General features: G+C 34.2%; 2 protein-coding genes, 1 non-coding gene and 1 pseudogene across 4 annotated transcripts; 2 read left to right on the forward strand and 2 right to left on the reverse strand.

Moving 5' to 3' along the window:
- Nucleotides 1-630: 630 nt before the first annotated feature.
- Nucleotides 631-797, forward strand: LOC112999690 (uncharacterized; annotated as a pseudogene).
- Nucleotides 798-3659: 2862 nt separating this feature from the next.
- On the reverse strand, nucleotides 3660-3853 carry LOC112999679 (U2 spliceosomal RNA). The gene has a single exon (XR_003264889.1). It is a non-coding gene; the product is annotated as a U2 spliceosomal RNA (small nuclear RNA).
- A 6579-nt stretch (nucleotides 3854-10432) lies between these two features.
- Nucleotides 10433-13618, forward strand: LOC100305752 (photosystem II subunit R-like). Its single transcript, NM_001249290.2, has 5 exons — nucleotides 10433-10664; nucleotides 11042-11100; nucleotides 12037-12092; nucleotides 12203-12255; nucleotides 13183-13618. Exons 1-5 carry the CDS (start codon nucleotides 10511-10513, stop codon nucleotides 13275-13277), a joined length of 417 nt encoding a protein of 138 aa, NP_001236219.1. The 5' UTR covers nucleotides 10433-10510; the 3' UTR covers nucleotides 13278-13618.
- Nucleotides 13619-14507: 889 nt separating this feature from the next.
- Nucleotides 14508-23193, reverse strand: LOC100780515 (DExH-box ATP-dependent RNA helicase DExH12). 2 transcript variants are annotated; one of them, XM_014767810.3, is made up of 6 exons: nucleotides 23038-23193; nucleotides 19945-22940; nucleotides 19158-19547; nucleotides 15865-19054; nucleotides 15101-15164; nucleotides 14508-15017 (listed from the first exon to the last, which is right to left on the reverse strand). In XM_014767810.3, the coding sequence occupies exons 2-4, from the start codon at nucleotides 22918-22920 to the stop codon at nucleotides 15869-15871; spliced, it is 6552 nt and encodes a 2183-aa protein (XP_014623296.1). In that variant the 5' UTR covers nucleotides 22921-22940; nucleotides 23038-23193; the 3' UTR covers nucleotides 14508-15017; nucleotides 15101-15164; nucleotides 15865-15868. The 2 variants fall into 2 exon arrangements, with proteins under 2 accessions (XP_014623296.1, XP_006598183.1); XM_006598120.4 differs by having other exon boundaries at nucleotides 19945-22952; nucleotides 23038-23188.

Genomic DNA, 23193 nt, shown 5'->3' on the forward strand with positions numbered 1-23193 from the left:
TTGATATGATATTAGCACCAACGTGGTCCGTGGATGATGAAACGAACATTGTCAAACTTAAGTTTGAAAATTTTAATCCAAACACACTACTATTTTACAAACCATGCTTTGGTCTTTTAAGAAGTCGCAGTTTGGTTTTTCTTCATTGTGTCTCAACAACTTTTGTGTGTCTGGAAAATAATTCATCCCAACTTAAACCGACTTTACCCCATGAAACATTCTTGCTTCTTCGTTTCCTCACTTGGAAATTGTGAATGTCCATTTTGGAGGATTCAAACAATAATCTAAACACACTCAACAAATATATTGTGACTTGTCCTTCATTCACTTGTTTGTGAAAATTGCTGCCATTATGCAGCACAAGCTGGACTGCAGTGCTGCGTGCTGTCTGTGCAGAAAAAAGAAAAGAAAATAAATGTAGGAATGAAGCAAGTTGAAAGATGACAAAAAGCTAGAGACATAGAGGTTACAGAGAGGCATAAGAGAAGCTAGTAGCAGAAAATCCAAGTCCTGCTGTTTATCTGGTGTTCAATATTTAACTCCTCATTGCCTAAGTCCCACACAGCCAAGGAGAAAGAATGTGCGTCAAAGACTTGACTATAAAAAAAACAATCTTTGAGTTTCATAAGCATACTTTTCTCCACCTTTTGGCTAAGATCAAGTGCATATCTGTTCTTAGCAGTTTTATATTTGATATGTGGGCCATTGGCTCAAATGAAATTTAATTTAATTTTTTGAAGCAGATGGTTCACCACAGTAGCTTGTCATAACAATTTGAAATGGAAGTAGTAGCTTGTCATAACAATTTGAAATGGAAGTTGAGAGTTCCAAAATTTCTCTGGATTATATAATTGTTCACAGTGTAATCAAATTTTACTATTCAAATTGTTATTTACAAGTCATGTGTTTGGGGCTTGTTACTGCATAAAAGGTTTATACTGCATAATTTACTTATCATCTTTCAGTTTTCCCTCTGGATTTCCAGAAATTTGAGAAGTGGACTCAACATGTTACATGTCATCTATCTGTCGAAATTGCTGCCATCATGCAGTAACAAGCTTTGACCCAAAGAGCATCATCTATCATCCAAAATTTGTACAAGAATTATTGTGCTTGTCGTTGGTTTACCCTTCAACATGCTGGAACAACTCGTTTCTTTTTCAACAAAATAAAATGACTAGATTGTATTAATACAAGGTAAACAACCTTATTTCACACATGCTTCTCAAGCATATTTGACTGTAGTTGTGCATCATGTTATTAGAATGAGCATGAAAAAGCATGTTGTAGATGACCAGTAGAAAGTCTCAGCTTGACTATTAACACGTTCCATGACATCAGTGGCAAGGATTATTCTAAAAAAAGAAAGAATTTGAAATTTCATTTTTTATTCTTTACTTTAATTTTAATGTAATATCTCTATTAGTTAATCTATTTAATAGAATAGAAGTTATAAAATCTAAGTAATTCACGGTTAAAGGATGAACCATGTTGACAATCATTTAAGTGATAAATTTGTTCCTCTGTCACGTACGTTATTTTATTAACGGTAATTGTTACGGATGATTGGAGGGGGGGTCTGCAATTAGCAAGGAAACAGTAAGGATGAAGGAAGACGATGATACCAGCTCATATGGAAGGTTACGTACGCAGGAGTAGAAGTCATGCATGGAGTGTAAAGCTGGAACCAATTCTGTTAGGATTTGCAGAATATTCCAGATGCTGTTAGGATATTCTTGTAAGCAACTAATTCAGTTAGAAATGCTGATATAAAAATGCTTGTAATAATACGTTGAAGAGAGGAATAAGAATCGCAACTTCCAACTCTCTCTCTCTCTCTTTCTGCACTCTCGGAGGCTCTGGGTCCTCGAATTCCCAGTTGCAATAGTAATGGTCAAATATTTTTGTCATTTTAGTTATTTTTTGAATGCGTAATTTGCTTACCACTTGTTGGAATTTTTAGGGAATTTTTATAAAATACTAATAACCACTAAGAATACATTACGTCAGATTATTTGAATCCATAATGATTGATCAAACAAAGGCACGAAATTTGAATCCGTAGATAATTTCTGATTTATGTACTCTTCTCAGGATCTGTTACGGAACGAATAACCGGTTAACAATGTAATCGGTGGCTTCATGGCTCTTCCTCAACCGAAACCTCTTTATTTCTTAATACAACCTTCATAACTCTTCAAGCGTAGAGAAGAGAAACTATGTGCGACGGTTGGGGACCATAGTCTTCTTATAGTGTGTTAACCTAATAGGTTCCCATTATCCCCTAATGGGTTAATAGTGACATTTGCTCATTTAAGTTCATATAATCTGATCTGGTTGTCTAACAGATTCATTTAATTTGATCACATAAAATAAAATCCACTAATAATAAATAGTTAATATAATTGTCTTATAATATTAACCCACATTAATTATTGGAATAAAAAATTCCAATAATATCCCACTTGGGCTACATATTGTACGTAACAATTATATCAAAAATCCTTAAGCGCACATTTGTATTCTATTTGTCTTTAGACTTCCAGCTTAACAATCTGATTCATCTCATGTATCAATAATAGAATCATTGTGGTTGTCGTCACTACAACAAATGTAACTAGACTCCAATGTTCACCACATCAGTACACTTAATGACATAGGTCAATATGGATAAGCAACATGAAAATTACATGCAATGTGATATTAACCATGCCTATTTTCAACTGGTCCAAACTTTATTCTTTATAAAATATCAATCCAAACACAACATAAATATTACAAACAAAACAAACTAATAATATAATGATAAAATTCAACTTCTGCAAAAAATTCAAACAACAAAATATTTGAAAACCATAAGATATATAACATAAACAAGACTCCACTAAACTAAGATACTATCAGGAATTACACCTATATGAGCAATGTGTTCATGAAAAAAAAATTAAGTGCTAGACTTTTAATAAGTGAATCAGCTAACATGCAATGAGTCCTTATATGTTCTATACAAATTTATATTTTCTTAATCTTTATTTAACAATCAAATATTTTATTTTAACAAACTTTTACTTGGTTAAATTCTTAATAAGACCACTAAGATATTGTCTCGAAGAACACTTGATGGCTTCTTAATGTTGACAACAATAGGCAAATCAGTTATAATAATTTAACAATCATAAATTCTAATATGATGTCTCATAGCATAAGATTAACTCCACCAACACGGTTAAATATGGACTTTTATGTGGAGTAATTGCTTTTAAGACATTCCGAAAAAATCAAAGTGAGAATATCCAATAATCTCCAAACTTTTAGACTTTGGATGTGAAAATATATAATTTCTTGTTTTCTTCAATTAACGCATAATGTATTTTATTACTTTCTAGTGTTACATACCAAGATTATTCATATATCACCTTAGGATTTCCAAAAAAATTATTTTATACATGTATATTTAAGATTTAAATAATATTAATGACCCGAAAAAGATACCTAACACACATTGGTAAACAAATTACACATTTTAAAAAATAATTATTTATCCTATATTTTAACATAAAAACTAAAATTTAAAACACAAACAGCAAAACTCAACATCCTATAAGAAACAACTTGTAATGCATATAGAACAAGAGTAGTATTAAATTAGAACTATAATGGTGGGATGTGCCAAGCCCAAGCCGTAGTGCAACACTTAGGCGACACTTGCGGATTCCAGTAGCTAGCTACTGTGGTGAACCTTCCCTCAAAAAATAAATTTAATATCACATGAGCCAATGACCCACATATCAGATATTAAACTGATAAGAACAGATACTACACTTGATCTTAGCCAAAAGGCCGAGAAAGGTATGATTTGTTCTATCATAGACTGTTTCTTTTATAGTCAAACTATTTTTGCATATTCTTTCTCCTTACCAGTGTGGGACTTAGGTAGGATAGCTCTTCAGGGCAAGCTTGTTTCTACATAACTCATGCATTCTGCACAATACAATACCACTTCTCAAAAGACCAGAACAACACCGGGTCTGTGAAATTGTACTTGTTACATAGATTTGGTGCCTTGAATCTTAAATATAAATATGTTACCTCCTGAATTGAATTTTACTTTCTAACAAATGGGACACTCCTGCAACCGCAAGAATTTACTATATTGAAGAATAGTGCTGCTGAAAAATCTACTGCATATAAAGCCTTACATGAAAATATACATATTGTATGATGATTATAAAATTAGACTTAAGGAAAACTTTAGTGATCAGTGAACAAAGATAACATACATGATTTGATTCTGTTGCAACTTCATTTGGAGCTTGGAAGCAATTTCATATATTCCTTGCACAGTAGTATATATTGGCAAACTAATTTATCAAAGTCATTAAATTAATTAAGCATGCAATGCAGCATATACATTAAATAATAACACGAGAGTGAGGTTCTATCTTCATTAACTAGTATTTTCATTCTTCTTAATTTTTATATACCTTGGCTAGCTAGTCATGATAGTTCTTGCCATGTAGCGACAGTGTAACCAGAATGAAAGTAGGGGTTTGTGGTTGTGGGATATTGGTTAAGAAATTCGCATGACTGAGTTGCCATTACGGAATTTTTATTGTATTCAAACACAAAATGCTAACGTTATAGTTTTTAATAAACAAAACTTTAAAAAATAAAAAAATAAAAAAGGATACAGATAAGCAATCAAACTGCTAGCTAGACTTTTGATATCAATTGTTATTTCCTCTATGATATGAATAGTTTCAAGATCTTTCCAAATAAACACATCATAATTTCAATTCTTAAAAATAACCCTAAAAGAACAAATTATAAAAACCAAACTTTCTAACTTTTTCAATTCCTTTTAGAATATGTCTGTTTCTGTTTTGAAATTATTATATTTCTTCTCTCTCTCAGGTTAGTCATCACCCAATGATAGTTTTCATGACACTGTAAGGATACAGGTTGGAAAATTTGGGACATAGCAGTTTAAAGAGTAAATTTTGTGGTTAGTCACTTCAGCTTGGTCCATTGGCCACAAAGAAAATTCTGTGTCCAGATTTGTTTCTAAACTGATATGGAGCTTTTCTTTCAGGTTACTACATCAGTATAGTTAGTTGTCCTTTTCTTTTATTTTGTAACAGCTAATAGTCTTGAACGTATATAGACTAGACTAGACTAGATTGCAACCCCTACTATGCAAGGGGTATAAATCAGATCAAATTACTCCTCCAATTGAAAATTTGATTGGTAGCATTTTATTTAGAAGTGAACAAAATATTTTATTTGTGTAAGTCCACCTTAATTGTTTGATCATTTCTTTTTATGTTAGAAGTTCCACCATTTTCTTTTAGAGTGGGACATGGTTATCAATTATCAATTTTTTTTAGTAGTTAAATCAAACATACACTGTTTAGTGGGGTTAAAGTTATTATTTTTATTTAAAATGTGGATTATTTGGTGTGATAAATCATGACCATATGAATGAATTAGTGGTCTGATGCAGTGTTTTGAATGTATGGAATATATATGGCAATATGCTGGTGGGTGTGGCAAGAGATTTGCCGTAAATTGAATTATGAGGAAATATATGCAAACATTTATTTACTTTTTGTTGACAACTACACTGTCAAGAATCTGGTAATCATTAGCGGGTGGGAGCCATATTGGTTTATGAGGAAACAGTTTTATGTGGCAATATGTATGTGCTGGTGGAAGGATTCTATAATGGTTTTTGGAAGGAGCACGTGGTTCCATGGTTGTCAATAACAACATTGCCTGGGTTCTATGCTATGAACTTTTCATTTTTGGCCAACTCTTTGTAATTTATATTTTCAAACAGATTGTAATATCCCTTCAGTTAAAATATGTTCATTAATAAACTTTTTTCTTGCTTTTAGAAAAAAAGATATATACCTCTTTAAATTTTAATTTGATGAACATTATAATATGTCCTTTTTTGTCTTATTGTTCTTAAGTTTTTTTTTATTAGAGTCTTATTGTTCTTATAAATGTTAGGCTATTATAATTATGATTGAATTGACATATTGGAAGAGATTGTATTTTGTTCATGACTTGTACTTTTGTTCCTATCATTTGTGTAATTATATATGAAGTATAGTATAAAAATAAATAGGAATAAAAAGAGACAAATACATTGAGATAAATATTAAAAAAAATTGTTTCTTGAACTTGCATTCGATTCTACTTCTTATATTTTTACTACTACCAACAATCCTTCTCCAATTAATTCCCTTTCATTTATCTTTTCAATGTTGATATCTTCGTCCAACTATTTTTTTTAAGAAAGGTAAATTTAATATTGACGATTGATGTCAACTTCTCAATGTTAATTTAAAGTTCAGAAGTTGTAATACTATTCTTAACTGACCAGACCAACATTTTGTGAAGCAATAAGTTAGGTTTAACAATATAATGAATAATACTCTATTACAGGATATAAAACTCAATTTTTCTTTACTAATCCCCGTTCATGGCACGGGTGAGAGACTATAAATAAAAAATATAGTTATCACTAATGAAATTGATTTCCTTGGCTGAAAACATGGTTTGATTTGCACCAAAACAAATATTACTATAGAGATTTATTGACCTAAATATAAAATATTATTATCACTAATGAAATAAAAAATATAGTTATCACTAATGAAATTGATTTCCTTGGCTGAAAACATGGTTTGATTTGCACCAAAACAAATATTACTATAAAGATTTATTGACCAAAATATAAAATATTATTATCTAAATTTAAAATTAGGATAAATTAAATTATATCATCATTTTTAATTTTCTTAACCGTCACTTTCATATCCAAATTCAAGTGTAATTTCCCGTGACTTAGGTCTTGAAAGTATTAAATTTTAAAAGATTTCTAAGAGTGTAATTTATTCGTAAAAATTAACGAGTTAAGATATGTGCTTAACCTGGTATATTATCTACCTATTATGAGAGTTGAAGGTATACACATAAATAATGCATGATAATCCTATGCATATATGACAATTGACCTACACATGAAAGTTCAGTCAATAATTAACCTAAATGATAGTAATGGGATCGTGGTCACTACATTGTGTGTGAAGACAAAAAAAAATAAAAATGTGTGCAAATAAAAAATTTGATTATAATTGTGGATTTTATAAAACACAAAAACTAAAATCAGGCATAAAGAATAGAAAGACAAAAATCATAAATTTAAAATTAAATGAGACCAAAAATTATAATTTGTATAAAAAAAAATTATGTTGCTCTTTTATATATAAAGAAAAAGACAAAAAATCCCAGACATCGTCGTGTAAAGAAACTATATTATTTTAGAGGCAGCTTTAATTTAAGATATTAAAATATATTATTTGATACTATTGCTACTCCATTTCATTATTCTATTTTTTGATTTTTTAAAACTAAAAATTACGATTACGTCATTATTTAAATTCTAAGTGAATCATTAAAGTATGTTGCCAAATTATGGAGCCAATTAGGTGACCCATAAGTTTATGTTTATTAATTAATAGTAAGATTTATGTTCATATTTTACCATCATTTTCATTTTTGTTTCTCTTTTTATTTCATATATCATTGATGATTTTTAAAATTTAAAATGTTATGATTTTTATTTATTCTCACACACACACATATATATATATATATATATTATTTATTCACACACGCGTGTATATGTGTGTGTGAATTTATACTTTGATAGTATTTTTTTCACCATAATCTTAGGAATGATATTAAATAATCAGATATTATGCAATTTTTTTTCTTTCTAAAAACACGTATATTTCATAAAGTAATGTCAATATAGAGTTGAAACTATTAATTATTATAGTTTGAAATATAGTTGTCACTAGAAAATTATATGTTAACTTCAATTAGATTTGTAACAAAAAATAATAAATGAATCCAATGGAAAAATGTATTTTTATATTTTTAATTTTTAAAAGAGGAACAATTTTATTTTTTTAGCCAGGTATAGCCGGGTAGGATAACTAGTTATAATTAGAAGGATAGAATTATAGAATATGTATTAAGAAGCTGAGAATTTTCAGAAGCAAAAAGGAAAAAAAAAAAAAAAAAAGGAAGCTAAGAATTTTCTTTGCAAATGATCCAAATGCATTTACTAGTCTAAACTACCTACCCTACCACCATGACCATTGCCAATGTTATAATTATTACTTCCTATAACCTTTTTTCTCTCTGTCATGGTGTGTTTCAGAATCTATTATCAGCAAGGAAACGATGAGCGCTGCCTTTAAGGTTGCTGTGTTGGGAAGTGGAAGTAAACACTTCAGCCGTGTGATCTGATTTTAATTTCAATTTTGACTTCTTTTTAATGAATTAATTTTGTTTGATGATAATGATGATGATGGAATGGTGACAGTTTCAAGAGCCGTGTGTGCTTCAATCTTGCCAGAAATGGAGTTTCTGTTACTCTCTTTGAGTCACCTAGAGGCATTGGTGGACGCATGTTCTAAAGAAGGTTCTTTTATTTATTTATGGGTAAACAGTCATTTTTGTCTCTTAACGTGTAATTCGCTGATAAATGTGTTCCTAAAAGATGAAAATACAAAATTTAGTCCCTGAAAATGTAAACATGACTATTAACTTCCGTTCGTCACCGTTAATAAAATAGCCTACGTGGCATGGAGGGAGAAATTTGTCCGTTGCCAACGTGGATTGTCAGCATAGGGACATATTTGTCATAATATTTTTTAACTTTTTGTCTTCACATTCTGCTGACAAATGCGTCCCTGAAAGATAAAAAATACAAAATTTAGTCTCCAAAATTTAATAATGAATTGTATACGAGAGAAGTCAGGAAAAAAGAATTAAAAAACAGTATAACTTAAGATTTAAACTCTTATACTTTGATTATCTATCTATTTATCTATCTATCAAATTGTTAATTAGTTTTTTAATTAATCAATATAACTAATTATTTTTCAAAAAAAATAATTTTTTTAGTTTTATCATATAAAAAAAATTGAGTTACCATTTAAAAAAATGAAAATCTTTTATTTCTTAAAATTTTTTGTTTCTTTAATTAATTATCAATATTTATTATGTACTCTACCACGGTATGCCAAATGGAATGCAAGATCGTGCTCATAAATCAACGAGAGATACAACTCTACGTCCTAAAGGCAAAGAATAAACTTCTATATTAATTTTTTTATTTTATTTTAAAATTAATCTTTGTATTAGTTTGAACATTATTATATTTTTTATTTAAATTTATTTGGATTCTTGATTTGTTAATAACTGTTTTCATTTTATTCATTCCAGCTTGATGTTGGATTAACTTCAGTTAGTATAACCTAACAAAAATTAAACAATTAATATTATAAGTCTATATTAACAATATGACACATATTATATTGACAAATAATTATTAGTATGGAAAATTGGCATATACTATATATTAATGCATCAAATATTGGTATAATATATAATAAAAAATGTTAGTATAAGCCCATATACTAAAAATGAAGGTAATTCTAAAATTTAACATTTTTTGGTTGACAATAAATGACACGTTTTTGTAGTAACACCCGCATACAAAGAGGTAAGTAGAAGTGGAATAATGAAAAGTTGGTTACGAATTAGTCCTATTGGTTGCTATTAAGACAGTGGGTTCATGTTAATAGTTGATTAGATCTATAAAAGATTACATGTATATAATTTAGTGAAAGATATAAGATAGATTAGATAGTTAAAAAAAAAAAATTACACATTTAATTAATCTTTTCTATTAATAAAACTAATATTTTAATAAATTAACGTTTATCAATAAAAAAATATGTATACAATTTATTTTCAATATGTAAATTTGGATACATATTAGTCTTATTGTTGGTTGTTAAGATAGTGTAATGAAGTAGCTAAGCAGACATGTTAATTTGATTATTGATGGTATATATAAATTTTTGTATACAAACAAAATTATTTATTAATATAAAGCACATATTGATAGTATAACCTTACATTAATGTTATGTTAACGGAAGCTATGACAATGCATATAACTTTTTTTCCAAAAAAAAAAAACTAATAACTTATTTATTTTATTATAGTGAGAATTTATTTCATCCATTCTCTTTTTAACTGCAATTCTGCAGTAAGTTTCAACTTATACATGTAAAACCTGCCCTTTTTTTTCCACTAGAAAAAAAAAATATTTTGAATTTTTTCCTGGAAGGAATATCCACGTTTCTTTTCATCAAGATCAAGATTTTGTTTGCACATTCATGTTGTTCATAAACAACAGGTGAAAAATTGATCTCATTGAGATAATGTTTGCATTATCATATCCCACACTTGCCACAAATCCCACGCCACGTGTCACCAAAGCAATCACAAATCTGCAGCCACTATCATTACTATTATTATTATTATTATCAGAGGCACTTGTTTTGTTTCCCATACCATAGAAGAAGCACAAAGAGAAGCATTAGCACTAGGAGCAGCAACAACTAGTCTCAGCTGAAATGGCCTCTTCAGTGATGGCATCTGTGGCCCTCAAACCTGCCCCTTTCACTGTTGAGAAGTCCTCAGTGAGAGGCCTTCCCTCTCTCTCAAGGAACTCTTCTTCATTCAGAGTTGTGGCCAGTGGCAAGAAGATCAAGACTGACAAACCTTATGGTTAGTACTTAATACACACATACACATAGATACTATACATTAACAAGTTACACCATTGGTATATTTTAAAATAAATATAGTTATAACTTGTTATAGGACTTTTGAAACATCTAAATACACATATATTATATGGGATTTGTGCACACACTTGTTCTTCAGAAATTATACATTAACAAGTTACGCAATTGGTATATTTTAAAATAATTATAGTTATAACTGGGTTAAAATACTTCTTCTAAAATAAAACAAGTTGGAATACCTTATCAATTTTTTATACATATATATATATATATGGTGATTTGGGGGGTTGTTGGGGGTGTGGGAATGGATTACACTTTCACTTGTTAATTTTGTTGCTTTTATATGATTTTTTGCAGGAATTAATGGTGGCATGGCTTTGAGGGATGGAACTGATGCATCTGGCAGGAAAGGAAAGGTTTGTGCCTCATTAAATCTTAGTACATAGTTAAAAAAAAAATACGTTTTTTTGTCTAAACTAGGTATGAGTCAAGTAAGTAATCTTAGTCATTGATGAGAAAATCAACACTTGTTCAATACATGCATGTTTTGTTATGTAAGTGCAGAATGTAGATCAATAAATCATTGATTAACAATTGAAATATTTCACAGACACACACACACACACAAAAAAAAATCAACAATTAAAATTACTTGGGCTAAGTTTGGTTTTCGGATGAGAGACCTTCATCGTCTATTCAAAAAGTAAAAACTGAAAAAGGCTATTGTTTGATTTTCAGTTGGATTCGATTGTTAACCGAGTTTTACCACATCTTTGTCTTGAAACTCAGTTTGAAATAGAGAAGAAAAGGAAGAGTTGCTTTCACAAACTTGATTTACAAAATGGATTTCATTGTAATCTAAATTTGTAAACTTTAATCCAAAAACACATTACATTTTATCCTGGAAAGTGGTTTCCTCTCGAGGAGCTGAATCTGTTGTTGAGTGGAGGATAGGTTCTTTGGTTTCAGATTCTTGATAGAGACAAACTCACAGTAGTAGATTAATATGATAAAATGAAAAGAAAATACTAATTTAAATTTACTGTCGTGCTTGTAATTAATTGAACATGGGTATCACTTCATGTTAGAGAATAATATAAAATCATTCACACATCTTTTTTTTTTTCAGTTTAAGCTTTTGAAATTGTTAGTTGATTACATAATTATGTTAGAGTGTTTCTGATTGAGGAGTCTAAAGTTCATTCCTTATTATTTCCATTCTTTTAATGTTGAATTTCAAGAAGAGACAAATAATTTTCTTTTGGCACAAGAAGAGATAAATAGTTTAAACCTTTGATATTGTTGGCAGTAGTTACTATATTATTCTTCTAACTTTCCAAACATCAATTCAGGGAAAGGGTGTTTACCAGTTTGTAGACAAATACGGTGCTAATGTCGATGGTTACAGGTAATAATAAGATCTATATATTATTTGAAATTTATAAATTATTTTCATTCATTTGTGTATAAATTAACCTACTCATTCAAATTTCATTTGCCTGATATATTATTATGCAGTCCTATCTACGACACCAAGGACTGGTCTCCAACCGGTGATGTCTACGCTGGCGGTAAGAAACTTTCATTCAGGATAACTTTTGACATTCAAGAAAAAAATTAGCATGAAAGAAAGATAAAGAAAATAGAGATCATTTTTCATATATTTGTAAAAAAATTTCACTCCACTCATTAGAGAGATAAAAAAAATAATATATGTTAACCAAAGGGTCTAATTCAAATAGGATATTTGAGTTGTTATAAATCTCATTATATATATATATAGAGAGGATTATATATATATAGAGAGGATCGTGTAAGCCACTAGGCCACTGAGACAATCGTCTTAGGTCTCCAATTTTTTAGGACTTTAATATTTTTATGCTTTTTTAAAGAAATATTTGTCATTAATTTTAATTATTAAATGATAAATTAAATTATAGTATGATATATTATTTGGTATTATTTTTATTAATAAGACCACAAATATTAAATATAGATGTAAGTATTATTATAAATAATTTAAGTATATTTTTCTTATTTATTTAAAAAAATTAAGCAAATTATTTTATATCTATTTTGCATCTTATCTCTTTCATCTCTATAAATATATCTATTTTACATTTTACCTCTTTCCTCCTCGATTTTTTAATCTAATAAATGACCCTTGTAAATGATTTTGTAACTAAAAAAGTTAGAAGATTAATATAAAAATTGATATTTTATATAATATACTAAGTCTCTTTAAAATTCTTGTAAAAAAAAGATTCTTTTAAAATATTTTCGCAAATGTCTTACTCTTTAGTTGTTCATTGTAGAGAATCCTTGTGCTTAAGGAGCATTTTACCTATTCATTTGTGACTTTGTGTTTCAACACTGTTAGAAGAGTAGTTTATCATGGTCAATTTTTCTACTGATTTGATTATTATTATTAGATTTTTTTTCCCCCACTATGAATAGCTTATCATAATCATAATAATTAAAAAAAATTATATATGCAGGTACGACTGGCTTGGCTATCTGGGCTGTGACTCTACTTGGTCTTTTAGCTGGTGGTGCACTTCTTGTCTACAACACAAGTGCTTTGGTTCAATAGACTTTGCAAATCGATGTTTAAGTTATAACATAGTCCATGTAACTATCTAAAAATGAAGAACTATTCGTGAAGTACTTTGTGGATATGTTCCTTCTGTTCTATAAATGAGTGGATGTGAAAAAACTTTTTTGTTAGTAATCATGCTTCTTCATCAATGTCTCCAATTTGTTTCTCAATGTGAATCTCGTGCATAGCTAGCTTGCATTTTTATGATGATTAATAAGAAAATACATGCAGCAAGAATATAAAGCATAGTGTACCAATTGATCATTAGTCGAATGGTTTGAAAATGCTAATTGTTTACAGTTCTAAGTTCTACTATATTACAAAGGATAACTTATAAATGCTGTGCAGCCTGTGCTTATAATAGGTAGAGGTAGTGTTGTTTTCTAATGAAAACATGTTATATCTTCATTGATGAATTGTTATACTTGTATTTTCATTAGAAAAACAACACTAAAATTGCTTACGTCTTTGTCATTTAAAAAAAATATATATTTACGCAAGACCTTGATTTAAACATAGGTTAAGTTTCTATTTTCCCCACCTCATTTTTCTATGGGCATATTTATTTCAAGGGTGTTTTGCTCCTAGGAACGTAAACTTGTCTTAATTTTCATTATCACGATAGAAGCTGTTATATTTTCAATGTCCTGGCGTAAAATAATTGTATTATCCTACTACAAATTTCTGCACCCACACTACACAACCTCTCCTCAACTATCTTTGAAATCTTAGCCCCATTGCTTTGAAATTGGCCACTGTTTTAATGGAAAATTGGCCACTCCGCATATGCTTTGAATTCGAAGCCATAAATATTCTTTGGCTTTCTATTCATTCAAGACGATATTCACTTAAATTAAATTCAAATTTTGCAGATTGAGCCGAAGGAATTATAAATGAATGGTGGACTTTACGCATGTAGGATAAATTGAGATTATTTAAAAAATAAATAAATTTTACTAAATTTTAAAAATAATGATTTCAATAATATATTCAATTCCACTTCACATTTACTTCTGTTTTCATGGCAATCGTTCAAACCCCCCCCCCCCCCCTTTAAATAGTGAGCCTAGGGAGAACTTTGAAAAAACATTCCAAACCAAGAATAAATTCTAACAAAATCGAACTTACCTAAGAATAGCATAGCCAATAATTATAATTTCAAAAGCATTCTTATAAACAATAACCAAAACAGATAAACCTCTGCGTCAACAATAATCAAACCTATAGGAAAGAAAAAAATAGTTGATTTTAATACTAACTTCAAGGTATCGTCCAGTACATGGAAGTCACCAATAGAGATTCCAAAAAACATCCTCAGTAAGATCCTAAACAGGAACTAGTGACAATGTAGTTACTTTCATGTTTATACAGATTATTGAACACAAATCAAATGGTTGAGAAGAAAAGACAGTAGCAACTGTCAACTCTCGAGTTAAAACTTTGATAACCAAACAGCAAAATTAACTTTCTATACAAGCTGCCGTACAACATGCATTCAGACATTAATTATATCTAACACCCACGGGATGGGACCAAAGAGGAAAAAACTCTGCTTTCGTCCTTCGATGATACAATTTACTGTTCATTTCCAAAACGAAAATTAGCGTCTCAATAAGCGAACTATCCACTTCCTAATGCTGCAACTAGTGGAGCCGCCAGCTATGGTGTTTCAACAAGTGTGTTACTTCCTAATGCTACTTCATTTCCTACTGCTGCAATTTTATCCTCCTATGCCTGCCACAATTAACAATTATTAGCATGTAATTACTACTTAACGAACAAGTAAGTCGTACATATGGATGAAGTATGGTGTATACCAGAATAAGATACAATCTTCAGCAGTGCTATAGTGTCCCTCCTTGCATTTGAAGCTTCACAAAACTGTAAAATGGATACAGATTTAATTCAGTAAAAAACCGACAAAGCACAAGGTAGTGTGTCAAATAACAGGCATTAAGAGAGTTGAGTATTAAAATCACACTTTGGCAGCGAGGGGTGGGGATACAGCTTTCGCTGTATAAATGCATAGTGATGATTAAAGAAAAGAACGTGCAAGGGAAATCTAGAGTATTCCTGCCCCAGGTTTAACTTCAATGATATAATGGGCTGATTGTGAATGCAAATATATCAAATTTACTAAAAGTGGATCTTCTGGAATCCAACAAACATTCAAGCAATTATCATCGTAAGAGAAGCATTATTGGCTGTTAGATGTCAGAAAAAATTGTCATAACCCAATGGATATATTTTAAATAGAGCAAACGATGAAACCTTTTTGCCTTTTATAGTGGCTGTGAGAGTTTGATTGTGAAATCAAGGCATTAGAATATTATCATTTCTCATGTAACATGACACATCAAGCTGTCACCAGAAATCGATTTAAATTATGCGGATGCCAGTGAATAACTAAAACATTAGCCACAGTCCTTAAACAGAATAAACAGACTCAACATTCCATAATATGCTCCCAAAATTCCTAACTAATAACATCTTATAAATGTATATTATAAATAAAATAAGCCAATTCATGTCCATAGTATAATCGCCAAGCAAATCATGTTTGAGTGGTCCAGATGACTACCTTTTCATTCTCTGCCGCTATCTTGATCACCACCATCAGCATTAACATCAATTGTGAAACCATACTCCTGATCACAACCCAGGTATGAATCACACATGAAATAAAGCGAATAGGATTTCCTTCCAGCATCAGCAGGAGCATCAAATTCCAGTTTGGCTTTTAACCTCCGCTGCAGGGAAACCCGTTTAATGGCAAGCAACAGATTGGTTTTGGTATCACCAACAATGAGCCACCACCCTTCTTCCTTGGCTTTTGGATACCTGGGAGCATCAACAGGTCCTACTTCTGTCCTTCCCTCAAGATCCCGCTCAAGAGTGACCAGCACAGTGACAACCTCCCCAGCCCGAACATTGTCACTGTCCAGCACCTCATATGACAAATCAATATTAGGGAACCGGTTGCAAAATCGGGCAATATCCAACAACTGTGAATCTGACATGCCCAACAATTCTTGCCTCTCATTATCTTCCATCTCTAATAAATCAAACACAGTTTCTATACTCTTCCCTGGGTTCTCCTGGCATTTCTTAGCCAGATCCTTTGTGAAATGAGGTAGTTGAAGCAGCATGGAGTCACGTTCCCACATTCCCTGTGTCACCATTTGACTAACTTCCATAGCAAGAAGGGCCAGGCCCAGCCAACCATTGCTGGATATCACATCTACCATTGCCTGAAGCAGTCTATTTGCAGAAAGAAGCACCTCCTTCTGGTCCAATGCAAGGTTCCCACCTACGAATTGTCTAGAGAAATGGGCCTGAAGCAAAGCATTAGTTTTAACATGTGGATCTGTAACCTTGGGGTTTTCAAAGGAAAACCTCTGGTGATTAATTAACTTACGAACGACCTCTTCCTCTCCAGGTCGTATTGGAAGCTGAGCATACTCTGAAGCTGAAGACAGAATCTCCAAAAGACCCTTCATTTTAGTTTTTGAAGTCACAGATGATGAAAACCTTTCAATTGTTGTGTAGCTGATGTAATAATAGGATGCTATCATTCCAAGATTGAGAGGAGCAAGCTCCATATCATCCTCAATCGTAATGCACTTGCCCGCTTCTAAATCACTCAAAGTATTTTCCACCATCTCTGAGAGGTGATCAGAAAGATGTCTGTGACTAACTCCTTGTAAATTGTAATAATTGGGATTCTGCGTGAGCCGCCTGTACATGAATGTCCATGTAAGATAATCTACAGCATCTTGCTTGTTCTCAATAATTCCAGCAACAATTTCAGCGTTCAAGTTATCATGCAAGAAGTGATGAAGATGGCTTTCAACCGGGAATGCTTCATATAAGAACTTCTTGTAGTACTCCTTACGAGGAGCATGGCACAAGATGACACATTTTCCAGAATTGTCTACCAAAGGACGGCTGGCATGACCCATCATCTGCAGAAGATCAGTAACGGGGTAATCTGTCTGTGCATTCTCTCGCCCATCATAGTATTGCGTGCCCATCACAACTACCAAATGAGCCGACAATGTCACTCCCCAACACATGGAACTGTTTAAAACACAGACTTGAATCCAGCCAGCTTCAAATAGCTGAGTCACAATGTCACGATCAAGACTGTTCAAGCCCTCATGCAAGTATCCAACTCCTTCACGTAAAGTAACTTTCAACATTTCGTCAGTAATCTTGTCAAGAAAAGGTTCAAGCTCTTCTGCTGACCGCAATAAAAATGGCTTCTCCCCACTGTCTGCACCTGAGTATGTAATCAGATCCACAGCTGTCAGTCGGACATGTTTCCTTGTAGGTACAAATACGAGGGCAGGTTTTCCATTCTTGGCATGTTGAACAATTGCAGTGTAAGTTGGCTTGGTCATTGCCTGCATCCTTGCCTCAAAATTAGCAATATCTATACCCTGAATGTGAATTTCCAAAGGCACAGGACGAACACCAGGGGGGAAATTGAAAAGGCCATGGGAGGTAGCTCCAATCCATTCGCCCAGATCTTTAGCATTTGCAAGAGAGGTAGACAAAGCCACAACACGAATCTTGTTTTCAACCTGACTAGCAATATATCTCATCCTGGAAACTACAACCTCTAAAATAGGACCACCTTGACCTCCAATCAAGTGGAGCTCATCAATGATGAAAAGACTAACTTGTTGAACATGTTTCCGCTGTTTCCAGCGGCGAGATAAAGCATCCCATTTCTCAGGGGTACTAATAATAATCTGACCCTTCTCAAGAAGTTTCAAGTCTGTCGCAGTTTCTCCAGTCAATTCAACCACCCTCAACTTAAGACCACCTCCAAATTTCTTCTCCCAATCACGATAACGCTCCTTGGCAAGAGATTCAATGGGCGCAACATAAACTACACGCATGACACTATCAGGCCATTTTTGATGATTCCTCAAAATAGCAAATTCTGCACATATAGTCTTACCACTCCCTGTTGGAGCAGCAACTAAGACATTGTCATCAGAATTATACAGAACTGTGAAGACTTGTGTCTGAACAGGATTAAAATGCTTAAAATCCTTATAAAGAGATTCATATGATGGATTTCGCAAGGCAGTCACAGGAAGTGGTTGCAGATCCAGTAGTTCAGTTGGTGGAGGGTACTTCTCAGGTAAGATTAGATGCCTGAAAGAAACGGGTAAAACGGTTTGTGATCCAAGCCATCTATCTGAAACAACACGGATAAAGTACTGAGGGGGAAGAGGCTCATATATCGGCACAGTGAAATTCAGTGTGTGGTCCTCATCAATATACTGCTTTTTCAGCATAAAATATTCGTGGTGAAGAATATATTCTCCATCATTATCCTCAACAATCACCCAGAATGGTTCAACATATCCATGAATTCTGTCATCCCAGGCAAAGTCTGGAGTTATCGTCAGCTCAACCCTCAAAACTGTGCGAGTAATTGGCTGCACATGTGCTGCAAGGTTCAGTTTAGGAAACTGATGTATAAATTTATGAAGAGTCCTTCCCATCTTCGGTGCACGAATGAGTTCACCTATCTCTTGTGATGATAGGTCATAATACCTTTCCCAAGCCAAATCTTTCTTCTCCAACTTCGTTAACAAATCACTAGGAATTCCGTTGAACTGACGCAGAGGTGTCTGGACACTCCACATCCTCTTGGTCACCATTTTGCACAAGTTCAAAGCCTTCTCAGCCAACTGCGCCCAGCCACGTTTCAAGACAATCTCAAAAAGTGCCCGCAAAAGACGTCCAGCACTCTGAAAGAAAGAGGATAAAAAATACAACAATCAGCAACAAGACATAAGACAGCCACCATTTCCAAAATTAATCACTCAACAAAGGGAACGAATGAAGTCTAACCTGAGTGATAAAGACCATATCAGATGTCAGCGAGAGTCCTTCAAGCTTTAATTGTGAAATGTATGCTTGCAATAAAACATTGATCTTGGCACTTGGCTCTTCCAGACTTTCCTTGATGGGGATGGGAACACGGTCCAAGAGCTTGGCTAGCTCCATCTTCTCATCTTGTCTTACTGTTACATACTTGAATTCTTCACTCAAAGAGAACAATCGACAAAGCTCTATGTCCCCCATTGTAGGCTTCAAATGCTCATTATATGTGGATATGGATCCGTGTGTTATGTAGTAGTAGCTAGCAATACGACCCAAATCTGTGACTTGGAAATACCCACTCTTCCTATCATACTTCACCAAATTATTTCTGTCCAAGATGGTTGCAGCTGTATGAATCTGCAAGATTTCAACAAGATATATAGATCAATATCAGCCAATAAATAAAAAAGGTTAGTATGAGCAGGCAATAAACATCCTAAAATTTCAACATTGAATATCATTTCAAATTCATTCAAGAAAAAATTTGAAGGAAAAAAATCAAACTACCAAAAGAGACCAAGAACACTGTCTCTAACTAGAATGAGTAATTTTCACAACCAATGAAAGATTTGGTTCCCTTCTCATGCAATTCTACATAAATCATGACAAAGATAAGCACAAACATCTTCAAAACATCTGATAAAGATTGGCAAAAAAAAAAATGACACCTAATAAATAAATCAAATAACTACAAGTGCATCTGCTTTAGTTCAGGCAATTATATAGTGATAAATTAGAGTGTTGAGATGCTTACCAAATCAGCCCTCCTCTCTTCCAATGTTATATCTCTTGTTAGGACGTCAGGTGCTATACCATATAATGAAGGATTCCTCAACATACGGACATACAAGTAAGTGTATCCAATCCAATTACAGGCCTCCCTGGCATTTTGTACAGTACCAAGAACAATTTCTGCATTCAGCTGATCAGCCAGCTTGGACACAAACTGACTCTCAATCGGAAGTTGTTGGTTCATGAGAGAGAGGTAATACTGCAACTCACTATGACCAGTAACAATTATTCCCTCACCATATGAGTCATATTGGGGCCTTCCAGCACGACCCAGCATCTGCATCACATCAAGAGGACTTAGTTCAGTCCAGGCCCCCTTTTCGGGATTATAAATCTGTGTCCCTTTAATTATCACTGTATGAGCAGGTAGATTCACGCCCCAAGCAAGGGTCGCAGTAGAAACCAACACTTGCACATGCCCATCAGCAAAGAGATCCTCAACAAGCTGGCGATCTGTCCTGGTCATACCAGCATGATGAATTGCAAAACCATATGGAAGAAGATCTTTAAGATCATTGCTCTTCACAAGATCAGTATGAGTATGAAGAATCTCACGACTCGCACTGTCTTCTTTAAGAAACCTACCAAGAGTATCATTTGCAAGTGCAGTATCTCTGATGGCTCTAGCAGTTTTGGCAGTTTCTTTCCTGGAATGTACAAAGATAAGAACCTGATGTTTTCCAGCCACAGCCATAACTTTCTCATAACAGATATCATTCATCAACTGGAACCTCTGAAGTGGCTTCTTCACTGTGATTCCAACATACTGTTGAGAAAGAGGAACAGGTCTATAACTATTATCAAAATAAAACAGCCCCTTCTTCAGATCAACACGCAAAAACAATGCAACATCTTCATAATTAGGGAGAGTAGCAGACAATCCCACCAACCGAATATAGTCCTTTGTGGTTTCAATCTGCCTTACTGTTCTAGCAACAATACTTTCCAGTACAGGCCCTCTGTTATCATGAAGTAGATGAATTTCATCAATGATAAGAAGCTTTACAAGCTGTGTATAAGTGCGGTCACCCGACTTTCGAGTGATAATATCCCACTTCTCAGGAGTTGTCACAATAATTTGAGTCTCTTCTATCTGTTGCCGGGTTAGTGACTGATCTCCACTGAGCTCCCTAACTTTAACATCATAATCCTGCAATCTATTGGACAAATTCCCAACTACTTCAGCCACAAGAGCTTTCATAGGTGCAACATAAACAATCTTATAAGCACTATGGTCAATAGAACCATCCTTAGGATTCCTGTGCCGGGCAATTTGTTGAAGTATTGTCAGCACTGCAACATTAGTTTTTCCAGCCCCAGTTGGAGCACAGAGCAGAAGATTATCAGGCTGGAAAAGGGCAGTCTCATAAACCTTGCTCTGCACCCTATTCAACTGCGTCATTCCTTTGAAAGCTGGCTGTGCCCAATCAGGCATAGAAGATATTTTCACGAGCTTCTCATTAGGATCAAGCGGTTTAGCCTTCAAGGCAGGCACATGAATCTCTTCATAACCCTTACTGAGATGCCTATAAGACCCATCGGGCAGGTCACACTTCTTCTTAGCCATGAAAAAACCACCTTGAGCAAAAGCAATACTATCAAGATCAAGCATCTGGCGCTGACCCTTCAACCATCCACTCTCCCCATCTCTATCAGCAACCACCCTCCTGCTCCTATCCCTACTTTCCTTATCTCCATCTCCACCAGTATCATCCTTCAACCTCCTAGCCTCTTCCCTAATACTCTTCTCCAAATTCTTCTGCCTCTCCTTCGCAGAAGCCCTTGTCGCATGCAACTGTTCCAAAATCGGCTGCAACTCTGTCCCCTTCATCTCCTCCTCAATCCTCTCCCTCTCCTCTTGGTCCTGTGCCCTCGCCAACCGCGTGCACCACACAATCTTCAACCTATTCCGCAACAAAAACTTAATGAGGCTGAACTTATCAAACTCAAGATGAAACAAAAGCTTGTTCTCCACCTCTCTATCATCCCCCTCAGCAAGAATCTTGAGCACCTCCTCTGCGAGCTTCTGGCAGTGCTGTGGATCAATCTGCTGCTCAAAAGCCTGAGAGATTTTCCTCTGAAGCCAATAAGCATCAATATCCTGCACATTCAAACCCATCCCTTCATTACCCTCTTCCATATCCTCATCATCAATTCCACCCATCTGCATAGCCCCAGAACTGTTCGGCTCTGTGACATCCTCATCCTCTTCCTCCTCATCCTGCACAATATCCAAATCACTCTCCTCATCATCATCCTCATTCTCCTCAAACTCAACAGCAACACCAACATCATCATCAAGCCCCTCCTCACCATCCATCGCGGAACTCCCATTGGGAACATCCACAGCCTCCTGAAAATCAGTAATTAACTTCCCAATGGACACAAGCTGGTCAAAAACATGGCCAGGTATAGGGTTCAAAAGCTTCTCAATGTCTTTCTTCTTATCAGGGTTCTTTACGACGTCATTTTTTAGCACGGCGAGGATCTCATCGGCGGCAGCGCTGACAATGCTGAGGGGCTGGCCGCCGAGCTGGTTCTGGATGACGCTGAGCATCGCCTCGTAGGCGGCACGGGTCTCCTTTGTCTTCGGCTGGTACACGCCGTCGTCGGAGGCGGAGAGCACGCTGTCATGCTGCACTCGGCGCCGCTTCGAGGGGACAGCTGCGGCGTCATCAGCGGCAGCATCACGGTCTTTCTTCTTCTTCTTGTTCTTCGCCTTCTCGAGCTTCTCGTCGAGCTCCGGCGGCCGGCCGCGGTAGGCGCGGTCGCCGAAGCTCTTGGGATCGATTTTCCCCCACAAGGACTCGGGCTCGCCGGTGGGCTCGTGTGTGTCGCGGGGGCGCGAGTCGGTGGTGAGGACCAGGCTCGAATTCGCGCGGTACTCGTACTGCTTGAAACGCGCGTGCGCTTCAGCGCCTCCTCCTAGGTGCGCCATTTGCGAAACCCTAGAAAAACCTGCACGGAGGGCTAAAGTGAAAGTGAAACCCTAAGTAGCAATTGAAATTGAAGTATCGAAGCTATATGAAAATGTTTGAAGAGCGAAAAAGATTACACTAATACTGCTACTGATGGTGTTGAGAATTGAGATGCAGTGAACGTATCGAAGAAGAAGAAGAAGAGGGAGAGAAATGGATTAAGGGCTTGGGGGGAACCGGAGAGTGGTAATGTAAACGCAATTACTTTCTACACCTAGCACAATATCGATAGT

This window comes from Glycine max, chromosome 15 (assembly GCF_000004515.6).
Source record: "Glycine max cultivar Williams 82 chromosome 15, Glycine_max_v4.0, whole genome shotgun sequence".
Taxonomy (NCBI): Eukaryota; Viridiplantae; Streptophyta; class Magnoliopsida; order Fabales; family Fabaceae; genus Glycine; species Glycine max.

What these genes read in the sequence shown, in the direction of transcription:
- LOC100305752 (NM_001249290.2), top strand. Translation starts at nt 10,511, where the DNA reads ATGGCCTCTTCAGTGATGGCATCTGTGGCCCTCAAACCTGCCCCTTTC. An exon ending in CAAGACTGACAAACCTTATG is followed by an intron (nt 10,665 to 11,041) that starts GTTAGTACTTAA and finishes GATTTTTTGCAG; the next exon opens with GAATTAATGGTGGCATGGCT. An exon ending in GCTAATGTCGATGGTTACAG is followed by an intron (nt 12,093 to 12,202) that starts GTAATAATAAGA and finishes ATTATTATGCAG; the next exon opens with TCCTATCTACGACACCAAGG.
- LOC100780515 (XM_014767810.3), bottom strand. Translation starts at nt 22,920, where the DNA reads ATGGCGCACCTAGGAGGAGGCGCTGAAGCGCACGCGCGTTTCAAGCAG. An exon ending in AAGAGAGGAGGGCTGATTTG is followed by an intron (nt 19,548 to 19,944) that starts GTAAGCATCTCA and finishes GAAATCTTGCAG; the next exon opens with ATTCATACAGCTGCAACCAT. An exon ending in ATATGGTCTTTATCACTCAG is followed by an intron (nt 19,055 to 19,157) that starts GTTAGACTTCAT and finishes TCTTTCTTTCAG; the next exon opens with AGTGCTGGACGTCTTTTGCG.